Below are 13811 nucleotides of genomic sequence, written 5' to 3'. Positions count from 1 at the left end.
CGCAGTGGTCGCTTTTGCTTCCAAACAGCCTTAAATCTGCCCGTTTTTCAACGATCTGACTATTTTTTCAGGGTGGCCAAAAGCACAAAATTATGAATCAAAGAATGGTCCTCAATTACCACGAGCCAGCTGTGTGACCTTGGGCGACTCCGTTAAGTTCCTTTAGCCAATAGTGATGAATGGTCTGTAAACGGCTTTAATGCCTGCTCCGAATACCCCCACATGGCTGTGGTACAGCAGGCGTGAGATGTTTAAAGTACTCCTAAGTAATTTATAAACTGCAAAATGCTTCCCAGCACAAGCGTCCGCTACAGAGCGCGACGACACCCAGTCGGTTTAGAAGTCCAGTTACTGGAATCCACTCCAGTTCCGTCCTGCTCCCACCTTCCACGCTCAGGGTGGGCGAGCGGAAGGAGATTCTCAAGGGAGAAGGCCTGGAGAACCCGCTAAGAAACGAAGCGAGAAGTTCCTTAGCAGGGGTAAAGTTGTTGGCGGCATTTTTGAGCCCCTAGAGTGGCACAGCGACTCCCGGTAGAGATGACGGACCCCGGTGCGGTGACCAGCGCGGGAGCCAGTCCCCGGGTCACCTCCCTGCTCGAAGTCTGGCCTGGCCATTACCCTCCCGGTGCAACCCTGGACCCGGGACCCCCGACTTTGCCCTAGTCCCCAACCCCCACAATCACCTCCCTTGGTCCCCCTCCACGTGACAAGAGCCGGAACCGTCACTTCCGGCGGCGCGGGCAGCGCGCCTGCGCGGGGCGCCCAGCCTCAGTGAGCGGTTGGCAGCAGCGCCCACCCCCCCCGCCCCGCCGCCAACGGCCGCGAGTGGCGGGCGGCTCGGGGGCGGCGGCGGTGCGACGGGCTGCGGTCCTGCGGGTTTGCGGCCTGAGACGTCTAGCCTACTCCCTGGAGGAGCCGGCCGCCCAGCCTCTTTCGCTCTCTCCCTCTACCCCGGCTCGCACTCCAGGCGCTTAGTGAGGCGGCGGGACGCCCGGGGCACAGGCGGAGGTGGCGGCGTCACCCCTGCACTCGGGCCCGCCCCCTCGCGCCCCGCCCCGTCCCCGCCCTCCCCACCGCCCTCTGCGGGAGCCGGGCATCTGCAGCGGAGCGGGCGGCGGGGCCCGGGCTGTGCGCTTGGGGAGTGCGGAATGTGAGTCTTGGCGGGCCGCAGCGCGCACGGACGCTCGGACGGGCCAGGGGCGGCGACCCCTCGCGGACGTCCGGCTGCGCGCCGGGCCGGGGACTTGCCCTTGCACGCTCCCTGCGCCCTCCAGCACGCCGGCGGGACCATGAAGAAGTTCTCTCGGATGCCCAAGTCGGAGGGCGGCAGCGGCAGCGGAGCGGCGGGTGGCGGGGCTGGCGGGGCCGGGGCCGGGGCCGGCTGCGGCTCCGGCGGCTCGTCCGTGGGAGTCCGGGTGTTCGCGGTCGGCCGCCACCACGTCACCCTGGAAGAGTCGCTGGCCGAAGGTACGGGCGCCCGGGGAGGCTCGGACAGGCAGGTGAGGGAGGGTTGGGGTGTGGCGGCGGCTTCTCCGGGTCCTCGCCCTTCGGACTGACTCTTATACCCCGTTCTTCCTCTGCTGCCGGGCCAGCGGGGGCTCTTAAAGAGTGGCTCAGGCTTTCTCTCTTAAGCTGGCTTTTCTTGCCGCTGGCTGCTCCGGCCGGTGCATAGTTCTCTCATGCCTAGTTTAAATCATTTTCTGTCCTTTTTGACGCGAGAAAATAGGTAGTAGACGCGCTAGGATGTGGGTTGGTGTTACGATTGGGCCAGTGACTCATTAGAGGGTCAGATCGAGCAGGATTGAAGCTCTGTTCTGCCAGCTGTGGCTCAGACGGGTGTCATGCGTTGGCCTCCTCATCTAAGCCTCCACCCGCGCTGCAGGGCATAGGACCCTGCAGCCCCTGGTGTCAAGCTGGGGTTTGCTGCAGCTCAGTCATCTGTTGAAAAACAATGTATTTGTGTGCATGTGTGCGTGTTGGAGGTGATCCTTTGCTCTAAATTCAGTTAGTAGGTTGCACTGAGGAGCAGGTAAACTTGAAGCCCATTTATCTTTGTTATTTAGAATCTTCTCTGTTGGACAAGGTACTATTCATGCCCTCCCAGTATGTCTCTTTGATAGTAGTTTAAAAGGTGATATAAAAGCAGGTTAACTTTCACTTGCGAGGTTTTGTGGTCGGTCGTTCATGACCGGGAACAGGTTATGACGGCAGGTAGAAGTCTACTTACAAAAAAAGTTTACTCCATTTTAAAAGAACTTAGAATTTAGTTTTGTATTTCTGGCATAATTGCCTTGTAGAAAATACTTGCCCTGTGTGCTGCATGCTTCATTGGCCTTTGAGTTTTTAATTGCAAAATGATACTACAAAATAAACACTTTAAAAGAAATACTTTTTGTTGATAAATGGCCCTTTTAAGTTCTATGGTTAAGATAAAAGAAATCGAAGAGTGGATTCAGTTCTCCGAGCCTTAGACGTTGATGTGGTTTGAAAACAGTAGACTGAGATTCCGCTTGTATTTTTTGAAATGCTATAAACAACAGTAAATTAGCACAAAGGAAAAAACCTGAAGATTTTTGTATAAAATATTTGAAAGAGAAAGAAATTGTGAATTATTCAGGTGTACATATCATTGTTTCGTGAACCATTGATTAGAATAATGATCTTAGCCGAAACTTGGAGAGGTGGGAGGAGGAGGATCCTTAGTTTTTCAGAAGAATGAATATGTGGTGAGTGGTCTTTATAAAAGATTTACTATACTATAAAGTTTTCTAGCTCTTTATTACACATGAATTTCAATTATTGGTTTAGATTGTGTTGTAGGTTTTAAAAACACATGGCTATTCACTCAAATGCCATATTCTGTCTTTGAATTGTTTTAGTAACGAATTGAAGTGTAGCTTGAGTAGTGTTACACTTATTTCATTCCACTAAATCCCAGATGGGTCTTTTATTTAATAGAAAAAAAATACTGACATTTCACAAACTAGATTTTGAATTTGTAACTTGTATTACTCACTACCCTAAGCAAGCCATTTTCAATAAAAAAAAATTTTGGAAAATAATAAAGATGAATTTCAAAAGGAAAGGTCCTTCAACCACAACGAAGAATAAAAGTTTATTTCAAGCGCTAATGTCACTGTTACAGTGTTCCACTGAATTTTGCCATAAATGTATCATTTCTCTTGAAAAATCAATAATCAAATGCTAGGAGGAAGCAAGGACTGAAGAAATCCTTTTGGAAGATGAAACTTCTCCATCCTACACCCCAGCTTTAATTTCCTGGAAGGGAGGCCAAGGCCTAGGTTTTCTTTCTTTGTATATTTTTTCTGTCTCCATCACCCACACAACTGGAATTGTCTATGTATAATCAGTTTACTTTTTGATCCTGGCCGGTCTGTTCTTATTTCAGATGCTTAATATCTCCTCTCCCTTCCTAATAAATAGTGCCACAATTTAGACAAGATGTTTAAGCACAAGTCTACTTCGCATTTAAGCGTGATTAATCAATAATTGATGGGTCTGCCTGATCATAAGATTGGGTCATGTGCTTGTGAAAATGCATTAAAGTTTAGAGTACTTGATTTGGGGAGAGGCACACCACTGGGTAGGCAAAGCGGTAGAAGCTAAGACAGACCAAAGCACAAACTTGGTAGATTTTGCATTTTTTGCTTTGGCCCAAAGTTGTTTAAACAGAGCCAGGAAGACTCAGTAGATACTGTGCCCTGAAGTGTTTTTGCCATGCTCCTGCAAACATTGGTAGTTTACTCATAATGACCTCTGCAGTGTCTTTTTAATAAATCAGTCTGTCTCTCTCTTGTTATTTGTATATAATTAGTTATGTTCCAAAAAGTCACCGTGAAAACTGGATTAGCAAACACTGAACCACTGCTCCTACTATAGTGTTAGATTCCTGAAAGCTTCTGTTCACAACATTTTTGCCAACTGATCAAGATACAACCTTGTTTTATGTGTGTTGCAGTTTAAACACACCTTATTTAATATATTTGGTTGATTTATTAACATTGAAATCATGGCCAACAGCTCTGTAAATCACGCCTCAATGAAGATTATCTAACACTTGTATTTTCTCTGTAGTCTTTGCTCCTTGAACACTAGACAGCACTTTAGCACTATGCTTAGGGACTGTTTCAACAGTGAAATCACCAATAGCAAGCACAAAAATGAGAAAAACATGGCACTAAATAGACCATGAAAAGGACACTTGTTTACACTATGTAAGCTGAAACAAGAATGTGCACGTCAGTCGACTCACATTTTTCACCATTGTGCACATGTCTGCAAATGACAGTGGAAGTGCTATGAGTAATGATTTTGGGGAAACAAATAAATGTTAGTGAATAGATGAATTTGCAAATATAGTATCCCCAACTAATGAGGAGCAACCTCTGTTATAGGTAGATATGTATATGCACATATTACGTCTATAATTTAAAAAGCAGATTCTCAGGAGTAGGTTGTATGTTATAACTAACTGTTAAAGTTTTCTCTCTGAAACATTGTATACTTTGTATCATAATGTCTTTGTAGTCAAGCACATAAGTGTTTGAAAATAGAACTTGCACCTTTTTAGTTCCTCTTCAAAGTTTAAAGGACTGATAGCATAGTGAGGCAGTTCATGTTTTTTTCTTAAAAACTATTTAGTTTAGGAGTCTGTGCTAAGCAGATCCCAACTTTGGTCTGTAGAAATGAGGGAGAGCCGTGTGTTGGTTTTAGCTTCAAACAGTGACAAATTGTCAGGCTCATATAATTCAATGTAACCTTCCAAGTTTTTACTAAAACCTAGGATTGGCTTGTTGACCACATGCATCACCATAACAAGCCTTTGGTGCTAGTCTGAGGATTTAATACTGACTGATAATAAGTTGGTTTTTGAGTAGGGGACATTGTTTTCCCTAAATGTCCTTGGTACAAAATGGACCTAAAATGGGGTGTTGAGACTGGGAGAGCAGAGATAACTTGTTGAGAAAATGTAATCACGAGGTTATGGGGGCTGGGTAGGAATGATAGTGTGAATATGGTGATGTGGGTAAGATTTACTGAGATGGGTGTTTGGAGTTATTGGCTTGTTAGTAATTGGAGGCCAGGAATTTACTACAGGGTTCTTTAAAAATAGCTCAGTATTTCTCTTAGAGTTAAATGCTTAGATAAGCTAGGTATTAGCCAGTTCTTATTGTTAATTTTTCAGGAAGGTTGTACTATACATCTGATTTTGCACTATAAATTAGTAGGGAAATAATAGATTTAAGCGTTATATCTCATTTGCAGAAACCATCTGTGGCTGCCCAGTAACTTGTAAGTGAACATTCCCAAGAGAAGATAGAGAGGATAGAAAAAAGGGGAGGATCGAATAAAAATATCAACAACTGTTACTACTACACGACTTCATTAAATGCCTTTTGTGTGCTAAGCACTGCTAGGTGCTGCTTAACATAGTAGAGGACAATAGTGGAGGTATTCTTCTGGCCTATGAAACTTACAGATTAGTGTAGAAGGTGAAAGCTAAACAAGCCAACAAAAATCGCGAAGTTACTATAGTTAAAATCTTTGATATGTGTCGTGAAGACAATGCTCAGGGTTTTATGAGAGAATTCAGTTTAGACTGGGGGGTCAAGGAAGGCCTTTTTGATCTTTTAGCAGAAACCTGAAGGATAAATAAAGTTAGGTAAAAACAGGTGTGAGGTCGGGGTGATTTGAAGTATGTCATGAAGACTGAAGTCTCTATGTGAGGGAAGGAAGTTTCAGAAACTGAAATATGCTCAGAGCTGTGGACTGCAATGAGTGAATCACATGTAAGAGAGATCCAAGATGATGTTGGCAAGGTGACCAGGGTCCAGGGCTTAGTATACCATGCCGAGGAGTTTAGGTTTTATCTGAAATGCAACAGGAAGCTATTGAAGGATTTGAATTGGGGCAGTGACATGCTCTGATTTGTATTTTTACAAGATCATGCTGATTGCTGTGTAGAGAGGTATACAAATTATAAGGTTAAAATGGTGACAGTGGGGATGAAGATGATAATGCTTAAATGGGGAAGACCTTGTGGTGGTCATAGGAAGTGTTAGGAATGACTTGCTTATGTATCTCTCAGGTGAAAGTACCATTTGGGAACATAAGGAACAGATTTTTTTTTTTTTTTTTTCAGGTGTTTGGAGGACAGCCAGTAGTTCCAGACATGTTTAGAGATGTGTTTGGATGAGATATCTGAGAGGAAATATCAAATGGGAAGCTGGGTATGTGGTCTGCAACTCAGCAAAGGTGTTTGGGTTTAGAGATGGTACTTCTGATTGATTAGTGAGCCCCAGCTGTTATTTAAAGCCCTGGGAGAAGATGGGTGTAGGGAGAGTGTAGAATGAGAAGGTGCTCATTGAAGGACTCCTATAGTGCATTGGTCTCAGACATTAGTGTTCACTGTAAACATTCAGAGGATTTGGTAAAACACAAAGTGCTGAGCCTGGTCCCCAACTTTTGATTATGTCTGAGTGAGGCCCACTCTTTCAGTGAACAGATGCTGCCGGTTCAGGAACCACACCTTGAGTACCGAGTACCACTGATTTAGAGTGGGCGAAGGAGACCAAGAAGAAGGTGCTAGAGAGGTATGAGGAATACCAGGACACTGTGATACCTGGAAACTTGAGAGTATTTCAAGAAGGGGAGGGAGTGAGCAGTTGTGTTGCTGTCTTCTTACCTGATCACATTTTTTCGCCTGGCATTCAGTTATTCATGCTCACTTCTTATCTTTAAAAGCTTACCTGTAATTGTTTGCTGGGTGAATACTCTTTGCACCTGGTGCAATGTGCTCCACTCCCTGTTGGTCCCTGACTGAATCTTGTACTTGCCTAGCACTCTGCCTTTGTCTCTGTAATCCCTGTTTCCTAAGTACTAGTTATGATCACTTCCTCCTTTCTGTGGACACTTGTAACTATTTGCTTTTTTCCCTCTTGTCAAATTTAACCTGTCTTGAGATGGAATTATGTAAGCACCTAGAAACACTAAGGTTGTTAACTACTGTTCCTCTGTCACCTCCACTACCAGACAGTAAAATTCTTAAGGCTAGACAGACTCTGTTTTAATTGATGTTGTATCACACAAGTTGGCCATACCGTGAACATTCAGCTACTTCTCAAAGGAAATGATGCTTGACTTTTTTTTTTCTTTTTTCTTTTTAATCAGATGATGATCTTCAGTAGAATTTAAGGCCTAATTTGCAAATTGAAGAGCACCAATGGAGGGCTCTTGACTGGACCATCAAAGGTTTTGTACTTAGGCCAGAGGATTCTGAGTTTTCTAGTTTGGTGAAGACAAACAACAGTTAAGGCAGTGTCATTTCACTTAACAACTTGAAACAGGAAAGAATAAAAATAACCCAGATGCCCCCTTGTAGTTATCTTGTTTTGTTGATATTATATTTTTATTTATTCTACAAAGGTGGCTGAGTTTTTTAAAAAGTATGTTACATGCAATTGTGAAATTGTTTTACATTTTGTGATTGATTTTGACAGCTTTTTTTGGATGCTGAGCTTTTTGGGGGTAGAACCAAAGTCTATTCACCTGTGCATTCAGTTGTCCAGTAGTACTTACTCAGCACCTTTTTTTGTTGTTGTTTAATTAAGCTCTTAGGAAAACATTATTTCCTCTTCTGAAACAAGGAGTTAATATCTATTATGAAGATTAGATAATGTGTGACAGTACCTGACAGTGCATTGCCAAATCTCTTCATAAATATGAGTGAACTTTTAAGTTCCGATTTGGTTATAAGCTTTCAGTGAAATCTGATTTGGAAATTATAGTGACTTTATTGTATATTTGGTATCACATTTATCCTGAATAAGTATCACATTTGTGTTTGAAAAATATCTGAATAGTTTGTTAGATAATTATGTGTCCCTCAGCCATATTGAATTTTCAAGTTTCAATCAGCTATATAAAATTTTGACCTATATAGTAGCACATGATTTCAATATAAAATGGAAATTATTTGCAACAAAGGACACTATATACAATATTATTAACAAATGGTTCTCTTTTGGGTTGTTTATGTTATTATTGTAGTGATAGCTCCTAGGATGTAATTTTGATTGTCCATTAATGTATTTCCTCTAGAGGTAGTAGTTTTATTCAAGGACAAGCTACTGACACTAAACCAATTATTCTAAATTTTCAGTATTCCAAAAAAACAGTGGAAATTTATAATGCTTTATCTCCAGTAAAGGTGCTAAATTGTACAGGATGGGCGTGGTTGCTCACGCCTGTAATCCCAGCACTTTGGGAGGCCGAGACAGGTAGATCACTTGAGGCCAGGAGTTTGAGATCAGCCTGGCCAACAGGGTGAAACCCCGTCTCTACTAAAAGTACAAACATTAGGCGGGCATAGTGTCATGTGCCTGTAATAACAGCTACTCATGAGCCTGAGGCAGGAGAATCCCTTGAGCCCAGGAGGCAGAGGTTGCAGTGAGGTGAGATAGAGCCATTGCACTCCAGCCTGGGTGACACAGCAAGATGCTGTCTCAAAATAAATAAATAAATAGATAAATAAATAAAAAATAAAAATAAATAAATAAAAATAAAAGTGCTAAATTGTACAAACATGGCAAATATCTTTGCTTTTAGGCTGTAGTCAACTATTGTGGTTAATACTGACATTGTCATGCTGGGCAGATTGAAAAGGCTATGTCTTTGATATTTTAAAAATAATGGAAATGAATTAATATTTGTTAGTATGTTTCATCATAGGGTGCACAGGAGGGAAACTTGGAAAAGGTCCTTGATGTTGTTAATGTTAGAGAACATACTAGAAAGTGAGACAGATGTCCTTATATTGATCCTGGGTCTTGTATAGTGTTCTTTCTGTTCTTGTATATTATCTTGGTTTTCTTTCACCTTTTCCCACCTATTTTTTTGTCAAAACTTGAAGTAGTTTCATATACATCCATTAGAGCTCATTTGGTAGCTATCAAAATGATTAAAGCCTTGACTTGGGATTCCAAAATTAAGAGTCCTGAACTACCATTTCAAAGCTGCCACACTTTTCTAGTGGTTGGGTATAATATTTCATCTCCAAGGGATTGGGACTGTTTATTCCTTGGTTTTATCTTGCATGCATCTGGTGAACCATTCATCTACCCACAGCCTGCTATTTTTAGGGGACTAAGTTGGGAAGTTGAGTGGTTAATGACTGAGCTGTTTTAAATAGCTGGGCACTTAGTTAATTTGGAGATTCTTTGTCTATGTGTATCAGCTTTACAAATGAGGTCAGTCAGCACATGTCTGCTAACTGTTTCAAAAATCTCTCTCTGCAGGAAAGTGGTTGTAAGGCGTTTTCTACTGAGAGACTTTGTTTTTGGTTTATCCTAGTCTTGTAGAATTGCAGTAACATTAGAGGCATTTTGCAGTAAGTATTATTTTAAAATATGAAATGATTGTTGCTACTAGTTTGCCCATTTTAACATTTTTAATTATCTTTGAAATAGTGCCTTCTTGGATGCATCTATCGGGGGAAAAATACCAGCTGGTAATCCCTGTTCTGCCTCTAACTTGCATTGAGACGTTTTGACTTCAGTTTCCTCAAGAAAAAAATGAAGGGGAAAAAATGAATTTGTAACATCTTTTTCCATTTTAGTATTCTTGGATTCTATGTAACTGATTTTTACTGCTCTTTTTGATAAATGAGGAGCATGGGATAGGGAGGAATGGCAATGAACAATTTCAGGATTGAGACCGTAATGAAAGGATTGTGTTTGATCGTTATACAATTTGAGTTCTTTGACAGACTTCACAATAGAATGGCAATTTATTTTTTAATCCTAAAGTATGAAATTATTTTTATTTTATTTTATTTTATTTTTTCAAGACGGAATCTTGCTCTGTTGCCCAGGCTGGAGTGCAGTGGTGCAGTTGTGGTTCACTGCAACCTCTGCCTCCTGGGTTCAAGTGATTCTCCTGCCTCAGCCTCCCAAGTAGCTGGGATTACAGGTTCTTGCCACCACACCTGGCTAATTTGTGTATTTTTAGTAGAGACGGGGCTTCCCCATGTTGGCCAGGCTGGTCTCTTAACTTCTGACCTCAAGTGATCTGCCCACCTTGGCTTCCCAAAGTGCTGGGATTACAGGCATGAGCCACTGCGCCCGGCCTAAAATTATTTTTTAATCATTGGAAAAAGGTCTTTTCCAAGAAGTTGCCTTACATGCTACTCCTTGAGATCCAGGTAGAAGCTCAAATTAAATTGTGTGACATTTCAGAATACTATTTAGTTTCAGTGGGCATGCCACCTTAATTGCTTATTTTACTATCTTGTGTTCTCTAAGAGGCTCCTGCAGAATATATGTATATTAGAGAGTATTAGAAAGTAATAAAACAAAACCTTTTTATTCAAAAAGAATATATGTGGAGGAGATATAACAGTACTTTCTCCGATTAAGTTTACAGATAGAAAGTTTACCCATGATATGTGTGGGAAATTGGGTACTTTTTGTTTCCAATGCTGTCAGCCCTAATTTGGGTCCTTAATACATCTCATTTAGAGAATTATATTAGCATTTGGACTGTTCTTTCAGACTCTTTCCTTGCCAAACCAATTCTTGTATTCCTTCCAGTTTATTCTTCCTAAAATGGACTTATGCTCATGTCACTCTCTTACTTGCCTAACCAAGTAAAGTACAAACTCGTTACTCTAGGATTCAGGACCCCCTGCAGTATGACCTCCAACCTACCTCTCTAGCCTTAATCTCTTACTCTTACTCCCTACTTATATTACACTCATGTGCTTGATATTTTCTGCACTTCTCTCAAGCTTTCTGCTATAGTCTGAATGTTTGTGACTCCTCCCCCAATTCATATGTTGAAATTCCAACCCCCAAGGTGATGCTATTTAGTGATGGGGCCCTTGGGAAGTGATTAGGTCATGAGAGCCCTCATGAATGGAATTAATGCCCTTATAAAAGAGGCCCCAGAGAGATCCCTCATCCCTTCCACTACATAAGGTTGGAGTGAGAAGATGGCCATGTGTGAGGAAACAAGCCCTCACCAGGCACTGAATTTCCCAGCATCTTGCTCTTGGACTTTCCAGTCTCCATAACAGTAAGAAATTCTGTTGCTTATAAGCCACCCAATGTGTGTGTGTGTGTGTGTGTGTGTGTGTGTGTGTGTGTGTTTTGAGACAAGGTCTCTATTGGCTAGGCTGGAGTGCAGTGGTGTGATCATAGCTCACTGCAGCCTTGAGCTACTGGCCTCAAGCAGTCCTCTTGCCTTAGCCTCCCAGATGTTTGGGACAATAGGCATGTGCCACCTTGCCACACTTTCCCATTTCTATTTTTTAGCTTATGTTGTTGTGTTTGCCCAGAATGCAAATACTGGCCTCCACCACTCTGTTAAAAGTTGGGTCTTGTGGGATATATTTAAAATAGTTACTTTTTTGCAATCTTTATTTTTTCCTGAAACCCTATCTACAACCAAATAAGTGTAATTATGCCTTCCTTTGCTTTGCGTAGCAACTGTTACTCATATAGCACTTATCTTAAATAGCTTTGTTCTATTCTAATAAAATGGGTAGTTTTCTCTACTTTAAAATTTAATTCTTTTAAGGCTTATCTTGTATTCATTCTTTTTAAAATATTTGGTAGAGATGGGATCTTGTTATGTTATCCAGGCTGGTTTTGAACTCCTGGCCTCAAGTGGTCCTCCTGCTTTGGCCTCCCAAAGTGCTGGGATTACAGGTGTGAGGCACCATGCTTGGCCTTGTATTCCTCTTTTATCTCTTGCAGTGCTGTACTCATGATAGTATTCAGTACCTCTGTAAGAGATTGAGTTTTGGTATTCAAAAGTGATCAGAGGGCTTGCTACAAATTACTATGAAACAATTGGATAGTAGCCATGCTTGACATATCAAACTGTTCAGTTGATATTTAGGAGAAGGCTGACTTTGTTTCTGAAGTTCTGTCCATTTTAAAATAAGGAGATAGAGATATTTGTTAATAAAGTAGTTCTAGCATTAAATAGATGGATGAAAAAAATACTACCAGATTTATTTTTGGACTCCTAGCCTGTTTTATTTCTGTTATGGTTATATGTATAGTACATCTTTGTTTTGTGGGTACTGCATTGCTTGTATTTGATGTGACTCTCAAAATGTTCTAGCCTGAATTCCCTTGAGCCACTACCGTTAGACAGAGTGGGAGCTGGGTAGTCTAAAGTATGTGCTTTGAATAACTGATCTTAAGAGGAAACAGTTTTGGGGATGGTCGGCTGTGTGTGGCTTTATCTTGAGTGGCAGATAGTACCAAGGCTTAATGGGATGAATGGTGTCTAAGAGGATGACGGTATTAGGAAGAAGAAGGGGATCTCATCTCCTTAAGGCTCCTGGGGAGGGAAACAAATGAGCATTAACTTTGGGGATTCCTGTAACTGGACTGTATGATATTGAAGGTACTTATTTTCTAGGTGGAAAGACATTTAGTTTGCTTCTGGATTAGGAAATTTGTAAGCCTGGCCAAAAGGTCAGAGGGTAGCAAACCACCCTTGACTATTCTTTCTTTCATTTTCTGGAAGAGAGGGTTCCAGTACACTACTTCCCCTTGCCTAAATGCTGTATTTACTTATTTTGCTTTATTTTTGCTGTTGGACCATTGTTAGGGCTGCCTGGAGCTTTATACATAAGTATTCTCTTTTGAATGAGATTGTCATTGGTTAGTTTAGGTTTTACTATTCTTTCTGAATCATAAAGATACTACTACTAAAGTAATTTTTTTTTTTCCTGAATCTTGTCAGGACTATTTTTCTAGGGAGTGGGATTATGCATCACTGGCAATTACCCATTTTTTCATTCTCTTGCCTGCATCACAGATTCTCTTCCGTTGAATGTTAATGGTCTATTTTTTTATACAGGCATAGAAAAAAAAAGTTGCTACTGACTCATGATCAGTAGGACATGTGTTCTGAAATATTTCTTCAGAGGTTGGGTGTATATATGCTCAGCTGTGCGTAGGCTTTTGATGGTGTCTTCTATGATCACTAACAGGAGTATGTAAGATAGTTAACTGTTACGTGCAGTAATGTGGATCTAAGGATTTTTTTTTTTCTACCTAATGGGCCTAAATTGAAATTGGAATAGATCCTTAGTTTCATTAGCACAGTATTATGGTTAACTCATCCAGACAGCTCAGTTTAAATCCTAGTGAATAGTTAACTGGATTGCTAAATCTTTGGTAAATTTTCATCTTTTAGCAAAATGTTTATACAACCCAAAGGAGAAATTCTAAGGATCTTAACCCAAATTGGTACTTGTTTTTATTTTTAAACAAGTGAAGGTAGCTGTTATGGGTTTTGTAGTTTTTCACCTTAGTGCAGTGGGAACTTTAGAAATATTGCAAACCCATGAGTTTTATTTTTTTAAAATATGTGTTTGTGTATGGTATTTTTTGCCTATCCATAGGGAATGTTGGAAGTGCATTTGTAAGGGCTGTATGAATCCATAGTGTTCAAGGTTGGATGTAACTAATGCCCATAAATTTCTAGCTTGAGAAACCCTTATATACAGATTCAAGGTTCAGATTTGTTTTCATCTTAGAATAGTCGCTGTTTTTTTTTTTATTTTTTAAAAATACACTAAAGGTATTTCAAAAAGTTGTGGTGGGCCATTATGGATAGTATAAGGTCAATTTCGCTGACTTTTTTCTTTTTTTCTTTTGCTTTGGAAGATGAAATACAGGAAACAATGTGTAAGAACCTGAATTAAAAACAGGACCTTCTCAGAGCCTCTTACAGAAAATATCCTAAGTATTATATTAACTGTAATTGGT

The 13811-nt window shown here is 41.0% G+C and overlaps 1 protein-coding gene across 2 annotated transcripts in view; it reads left to right on the top strand.

Moving 5' to 3' along the window:
• Positions 1–754: 754 nt before the first annotated feature.
• BMP2K (BMP2 inducible kinase) overlaps positions 755–13811 on the top strand; it is a 146236-nt gene continuing 133179 nt past the window's right edge. For both annotated transcript variants that reach the window (XM_063610340.1, XM_055297215.2), the window contains exon 1: positions 755–1467. In XM_063610340.1, the coding sequence (XP_063466410.1) occupies positions 1290–1467 (178 nt within the window). In that variant the 5' untranslated portion in view covers positions 755–1289. The remainder of the gene's footprint in view (positions 1468–13811) is intronic.

This window comes from Symphalangus syndactylus, chromosome 10, assembly GCF_028878055.3.
Source record: "Symphalangus syndactylus isolate Jambi chromosome 10, NHGRI_mSymSyn1-v2.1_pri, whole genome shotgun sequence".
Classification (NCBI taxonomy): domain Eukaryota; kingdom Metazoa; phylum Chordata; class Mammalia; order Primates; family Hylobatidae; genus Symphalangus; species Symphalangus syndactylus.
Note: the sequence above shows the minus strand (reverse complement) of the source record. Positions and strands in the feature narration are given on the sequence as shown.